This window comes from Callithrix jacchus, chromosome 7 (genome assembly GCF_049354715.1).
Source record: "Callithrix jacchus isolate 240 chromosome 7, calJac240_pri, whole genome shotgun sequence".
Lineage (NCBI taxonomy): Eukaryota > Metazoa > Chordata > Mammalia > Primates > Cebidae > Callithrix > Callithrix jacchus.
Window position 1 is genome coordinate 44,307,495 of NC_133508.1, and position 7,428 is coordinate 44,314,922.

Below are 7,428 nucleotides of genomic sequence, written 5' to 3' on the forward strand. Positions count from 1 at the left end.
TGAAATCTCATCTCTTTAAAAAAAAAGATTGTCCTGTGCTGCCTGAGGTTGGTGAAAAATCCTAAATAACGAACACCAAGATTCGAAGCTCTCTGGTTCCCCCTCTGTGAACGAACCAGTGGTGGGCACATAGTCAGCTTGGAATCCTCTTCCTTCAGGCCTCACCCCCAGGTCAGGGAACCTCTCATTCCTGCATCTGGTCCTGGACCAGCTGTCTGGCTCCTGCTCCCTGCTGCCCCTCGGGTAACAAGGGGCACCTTGGGTAACAAGACATCACGTGTGTGGGGCGTGTTCTCCAGACCTGTTCTCACGCTCCTGAAACCATTATTGACTCTTACAGCTGCTTTAAGTGCCCCAGGCTTCATCAGAGCCTTTGAAAGCCCCAAGTGAAACTAGTTACTCAGTGGGAACCCTCAGTGGGTGGCTGCCTTCTCCCTGACACTGCGTGCCTGGGCAGCTCTCTGAAGGGCAGCTGCAGCCACTCGGTTGCACAGGGACACACACACACACACACATACAGGCACACCTACACACACACAGGCACTCACACTCAGCCCCCAAGAGACCCATCCACACTCGAAGGGGGCTCACACAAGTAAAGCTGGCAGAAACTGCATCATTGGCTGGGTTAGCTCCTCTCTACAATGGCTTTAGCAAGCTGGAATGTTTTTTTAAAGTACAGGCAGGCTAGGCAAGGTGGCTCATACCTGTAATTCTAGCACTTTAGGAGGCTAAAGTGGAGAAGGATCGCTTGAGCCCAGGAGTTCAAGACCAGCATGGACAACGTAGAAAGACCTAATCTCTACAAAAACTCAAAAAATTAGCGGGGGGGTGGCAGCGTGTGTCTGTAGTCCCAGCTCCTCAGAAGTCTGAGGTAGGAGGATCACTTGAGCCCAGGAATTCAAGGCTGTAGTGAGCCGTGATTGCACCACTGCACTCCAGCCTGGGGGACAGAGCAAGACCCTGTCTCAAAACAAACACAGGCACAGCCCATTTAATTGCAGTCCACTTTATTGCACTTCAGATTGCATTTTTTCACAAATTGAAGGTTTGTGGTAACCCCAGAGTCAAGCAAGTGTTGGCACCATTTTTCCAAGAGCATGTGGCCACTTAACATCTGTGTGTCACGCTTTCGCAATTCTTGAGATATTTCAAACTTCTTCCTTATTATATCTGTTGTGAAGCTGGTTCTTCCAGGCATTCCTGCAGGCTGTTCATGCAGTGCCCATCCGAGATGAACCCACGGGACACTCACCTTCAGGAGTCTGGGATCACAGGTGGGGCAGAGCAATTTGTCAATGTTTATAAAAGGAACCCTCCTTCGCAGCCCACTATTTATCCTCACTCTTGTGGAAATGAGATTTGACCTCTCCTAATCACCTGGTGCCCAAGGGACAGATAGGGGCCTGTCCCAAGCCCAACTTTCCTGGGAAATCTCCATTTTAGCACAGATAGGTTCCCAGGCAGCTTTGTGCTCTGACTATGCTCACGTCACTGAATCATTTCACTGGCTATTTTATTTTATTTTGTTTTTGAGATAGTTTCACTCTGTCCCCCAGGCTGGAGTACAGTGGCTTGATCTCGGCTCAGTGCTACCTCCGACTCCTAGGTTCAAGTGATCCTCCTGCCTCAGCCTCCCAAGTAGCTGGGACTACAGGCACCTGCCACCACACCCAGCTAATTTTTGTATTCTTAGTAGAGACGGGGTTTCACCATGTTGGCCAAGATAGTCTTGACCTTTTGACCTCACAATCTACCCACCTTGGCCTCCAAAAGTGCTGGCTGGGGTTACAGGTGTGAGCCACTGTGGCTGGCCTTTTTTTGTTGTTGTTGAAGATGAAGTGTCACTCTGTTACCTAGGCTGGAGTGTAATGGTGTGATCTTGGCTCACTGTAACCTCCACCTCCGGGGTTCAAGTGATTCTTTCACCTCAGCCTCCCAAGTAGCTGGAATTACAGGCACCAGCCATCATGCCCAGCTAATTTTGTATATTTGTAGAGACAGGGTTTCGCCATGTTGGACAGGCTGGTTTTGAACTCCTGACCTCAGGTGATCCACCCACTTTGGCCTCCCAAAGTGCTGGGATTACAGGCATGAGCCACTGCACCTGGCCTTGCCTACTAGTTTTATGAGGAAGTGACATGGGAGCCTTTTCCCCAGCTGGGGCAATCATCAGACAGACATGGAGTCACAGAAGCATCTCAGAACAGGCATCCCAAGACCTGGTCATTGGGCAGGATGTGGGACTGGTGAACGGTCATAAACGTCCCTTTGAATCAGTCTCCCTCCACACAGGAAAAGCCCACCATTCTGCGCTCACCTTCGGCCATCAGACAGGGCTCAGGGGCACCTGAGGAGCTGGTAGGAGGAGGTGCCTGCCACTGCCTGCGGAGGAGGATGTTGGCGTTCCTATTTCGCAAGTCCAGCTTGGAGAGCCAGCTTAGACCTTCTGGGCAGCTCTTGCACACCCCTGCTGAGAAACTCTGCCTTCTTGCCTCGGGTCCAGAACCTCACCCACATGGGCTTGCCCCCTCCCTTCCAGGGCCCACTGGCCTCCTGACTCAGGCTCCCCAGAGCACCTGACCCTGTGAGTCACTGGCCCATCTACAACTCCCCTCCCCCCACCACTGCTTGCATTGTAGCTCGATTGGATCCAGGTCAGCGAAAGTCACAGAACTTCGAACAGAGATGGACTCTCAGAAGTCAGAAGTGGCAAGCATGGCTGAAAGGAATCAAGGGTCCCCCTGGTTGGCTAGTTCTTATAGAATAGGTTTAAAAAACCTGTACTGAGAGTTTTTATGGGGACAAGGAGCCAGTCCTGTGCCTGCCTGATGTGGAGTCCTAGGTGGGCTTGGGCTGCGCTACCTGCTCCCAGAGACTCACAAAGGCAGTGCCAGCAGGTGCTCATCCTCAGAAATGGGGGAAAGAGAAACCTTCCCTCTCTCCTCTCCACACCTCCCCAGTATTTGTCCTCACGGAGTAAATATCCAAGTGATCCCAGGGCGTGGACATTAAGGCAAATGCCAGAGTGTCCAAGGCTCATTGCAGGGTCGTCCTCCCAGACCCCCTGCTCACTAGTCCACCATGTTCAGTGAGCACCCACTGTGCACCCAGTGCCTCGAGGAGCTTACGGTCTAACCCTCTGGGCCCAGGGAGGCAGGAAGACAGCATGGCCTTGCTGGGAGCCTCACCCTGTTTGCTTAACAATGACTTTTTCAATAATGCCCAGAGCTTCCTCCATATCCTGCCACCTAAACCAGGACCAAGGTCATCACGGGCTTGTGTGGCACAGTCGGAATTAGTGACCATCCCCACCCCCACATCGGTTCTGTCTTCTTGCCCCAGGTGCTCTGGTTTAGCACAGGCTGCTGATCTGGGGACTCGGGGGAGAATCCTCCCCTTCTGGCAAACGCTCAGCAAGTCCCGATGAAACATCCGGCTTCCAGCCTGGGTGTGGGTGCTTGGCTGACCCCTCATGATGAGAACAGCAGCCCCAGTTCCCAAGCAGTCGGCAGGGTCTGTGGACTGGCCGAGGGGCTACCACGGACGCCAGAGGCCGGAGCCACAGGGAGGCGAGGGCGGCGAGGGCATGGGCAAGGATGCGGGCTGTGGGGCAGACGCGGACGCTGGGGTGGGCGCAGATGGGCCACCGGAGTCACCAGCGCGCCCGCCATCGGGAGTGGCGCCCGCCGCTCTCCGCCACAGGTGCTCCAGCAGGCGCGCGCTCACGGCGGGGTCCAGGACACGGCAGGCGGGCAGCACGTGGGCCAGGCGCGCCACACAGGCGCTGTAGCCCTCGCGGTAGCTGTCACAAGGCACTGCGGGCGGAGAGCGGCGTGAGGCGCGGCGCGGGGTGCGGGGTACGGGGTGCAGGGCTCGGGACAGGACGGGGCGGGCTCACTCACCGGGCGCTGCCATGGGCCATGAGGACGCAGGCAGCTCCTGCAGGAAGCGCACGGTCATTTCCAGGACGTCCGCCTTCTCCAGCTTCGAGTAGCTGGAGTTCTGCGCCCGGCCACGAGGGAGAGGGACAAAGAAACCACCAAGACAGACATCTGGCCAGCTGCCGTGCGCACCGCGCTCTCGTTGGGAGCTGGGTGCGGGGCGCGCAGTGGCCTGTGGAGGGTCCGTTCCGACGCGCCTACCCCACCCAGACTCCGCCTCCGGCGCCGCGAGGAACCCCCTAGCGGGTTCCTCCCGCAGAAGCACCCGGTCCCCCCGCTCGGGCTCCGCGCCCCTGGACCCTCCGTCCTCAGCCCTCCCCCCAGGCGCGCTCACCTCCCGGCCCAGCAGCGGCAGGATGAGCCCCTTGAGCTGGCTCAGGCTCTGGTTGATGCGCGCGCGCCGGCGCTTCTCCAGCAGCGGCTTCAGGCTCTGCCGGTGTGCGGCGTAGTGATTAGACCGGTCCCCGGCGCCCCCCTCCCCGCCCCGCCCTGCCCCAGTCCCGGGTTCCCACCTTGCGCAGCTCCGCCGCGTCCCCTGCCCGGCGAGGTAGCCCCATGCTCCGCGGGAAAGCAGCGGCAGCTGCGAGCCCCACGCAAAGGGAAACCGAGGTCCGGAAGGAGGCGCAGAGCGCGGCCCTATCTGGTGCCAGAAGAGTGCGCGCCACGCCAGCGGCGGAACTTTAAGCGGCTTGCCCGCTCGGCCCCGCCCCACGGAGTCCGGCCGCCCGCGGGTCCCACCTCCCGCCTTTGTTCCTGCGCGGGGTGGAGCCGGGAGGGGAGACAGCGACGCCCCCGGGGATCCTGCTCTGGGCCTTCGCGTCCTATCTACCGCAGGGTGGCGGCCCCCGGCTGTCCACGAGCACCTGCGAGGGAGTGGCGAGGGCGTCATTGGGGGCCTTCCCTGCGTGACCCCGAGGGCAGGAGGGCCAGGTGGGGCCAGGCCTTGCTTGGCTCGAGCTGCGGTCCCTCCTCTCCAATGCAGCTCGTCATTAATTCCCCAGACTCGGGTTCAGCGTCCCCTTTGAGCTCCGCCCTGGGCCAGGGCGGGGGACCCAGCGGCTGCAGGACTGCCAAGGCCCGCAGTTCCGGGAGCTCTCACGAAGGACAGTAGCAGGAGGGACTCCCACCCACAGCTGCTCTATCGACGGAAGGGCTGAGCTGGACGGGGAATCCGAGGTCTGGAGAGAAGTTGTGACTTGCTCCAGGCCTCGACGCTGGGAACCGGACAGGACAAGGGCACCAGTCGCTAGACCCCCGGCTCTAAGGACCCCGTAGAATCCTCCAGCGGCTTGCCGAGGGGTCATCTGGTTACCCCACTCCAGGCTTTGGGTGGGGAAACGGAACCCCACTGAAGCAGAGGCAGCCCAGGAGCCCTCGGAGCTCGTTTTCATTCCCACCGGCTGGGAATCCGGGTTCTCGCCCGCAGGACAGTCAGGGCTCACGTGACGCGCTGGCGGGGCAGTGGTGGGTGCGGGCCCCCAGCTGCCCGCCTGGTGGGGGGGGGCCCAGCGGCCGGTCCAGGACCGCCTCCGCGCCGCGTGGCCGTTGCTGCAGCAAACTGGCTGGCGTCCCCCGCCCATCTGCTCTGGGCTCCCCTCTCCCGACAGGCTGGCAGGGCAACGGCTACGCCCGCGGACCGCATTGCAAACTGCTGGGCAGAGAGATGACTGGCCGGATCCACCGAGCCAGCCCGGAGGAGGCCCCATGGGGCGGAGTCAAGGTGGGCTCTGTCCAGGGTGCTGGATGTATCCCCGAACCCCACTTCCGAGCTCCATCCTGCAGCTAGCCCCAGGTCCCCCTCCCTCAAGGTTCTCCCAGCAGGGCGGAAGAAGACCAACGTACACACTAAGGGGCCCGGAGAAGCCTGGGCCAGGGGAGCCCGGGTCACCCATAGCTGACCGTGGTATGAGAAGGAACTTAGGCCACCATTCATGGACACTTACTGTGTGCCAAGTTCAGGACCTAATACTTTAAGGCTCACATCTGCATTAGCCCTCATAAAAGTTCTAACAAGTGAGAATAACTCATTCAACATATTTGGCCCAGCAGGGCCTGGAGGAACCTGAGACCTTGTCCTCCATGGTTGAGGCCAGTTTGCCTCCATTGGCCTCCCCCAAGACAATGACTTTTCTTTAAGAACTCAAAAGACTCTGTGGATCTTTTCCCTCCCATCCTCAGCCCAAGGCACCTAGCCTGGCTGACTCAGTTCTGCACCCACAAGCCAGCCACAAAATGCTTTAAAAAACAAAACAAGGCCGGGTGTGGTGACTCACAGCTGTAATCCCAACACTTTGGAAGGCCAAGGCAGGCAGATCATGAGGTCAAGAGATCGAGACCATCCTGGTCAACCTGGTGAAAACCCGTCTCTACTAAAAATACAAAAATCAGCTGGGCATGGTGGCATGCATCTGTAGCCAAGATCACGCCACTGCACTCCAGCCTGGTGACAGAGTGAGACTCTGTCTCAAAAAAACAAGGTTGGGTTTGGTGGCTTATGCCTGTAATCTCAGCACTTTGGGAGGCTGAGGTGGGCAGATCACAAGGTCAGGAGTTCCAGTCTAGCCTGGCCAACATGATGAAACCCCATCTCTACTAAAAATATAAAAAAACACAAAAATTATCCAGGCATAGTGGCAGGCACCTGTAACCCCATCTACTCGGGAAGTTGAGGCAGGAGAATTGCTGGAACCTGGGAGGCGAAGGTTGCCCTGAGCCGAGATTGTGCCATTGCAATCCAGCCTGGCAACAAGAGGGAAACTCTATCTCAAAAAAAAAAAATAAACCCTCCCCATGCCTCATTTTTCCCAGCCGTAAACTGAGAACAATAGTTGTGCCTCTCCCATAGCACCTCTGGATTAGATATCCAGGTGAAGCATGGTGAGCGTTTGGTGGGTGGTACAGATTTCATAAAAGTGCAACTGCTGCAACCCAGATAGCCCGATGGTTGTGGGAAAGCCCAGAGAGGATAGAAGCCTGGCAGGAAAGGCCTGGAGTTTGAGCCATGTCCTGAAAGGAGTCAGAGAGGTTGGCCAGCAGGGGTGGGTGCTCACAAGTGGCACTAATGGAGATGTCAATAGCAACAGTGGCAGTGGCTCAGGGGCATCTGCCCAGCCCACTGGAAGAGCAATAGAGCATCACCTGCACCTGGCCCACAAAATCACAAAACCATGTGCTAGATGAGCGTGTCCATGGCCAAGGTGGCCACCTTAGGCGTGGAGGACACGAATTGCAGGGCCTTTTAGAATGGAGGAGGCACAGGGAGGGGATGCCCAAGACAAGCCATTTTAGCACCTCCTTCCGACATACCCTGGCCTCATGGTACACCTGCCTCTGGGCACCTGGAGGAGGGTAGCACCAGCCACAGTGAGCCTGTTGCTCTGGCCACCACCAGCTCCAGCAGTGAGGCTGCCAGGAAAAGACTCCTCCCTCCCTTTGTCTGCAAACCACTGGGCAAGGGTCCCAGATCCCAGTGGGCCACAGGTCC

General features: G+C 58.0%; 1 protein-coding gene across 1 annotated transcript; it reads right to left on the reverse strand.

Annotated features, from left to right (window-relative positions):
• Positions 1 to 993: 993 nt before the first annotated feature.
• HES2 (hes family bHLH transcription factor 2) lies at positions 994 to 4,600 on the reverse strand. The gene is made up of 4 exons (XM_002750233.8): positions 4,457 to 4,600; positions 4,279 to 4,374; positions 3,906 to 4,005; positions 994 to 3,818 (listed from the first exon to the last, which is right to left on the reverse strand). The coding sequence occupies exons 1-4, from the start codon at positions 4,499 to 4,501 to the stop codon at positions 3,538 to 3,540; spliced, it is 522 nt and encodes a 173-aa protein (XP_002750279.1). The 5' UTR covers positions 4,502 to 4,600; the 3' UTR covers positions 994 to 3,537.
• Between the last annotated feature and the right edge of the window lie 2,828 nt (positions 4,601 to 7,428).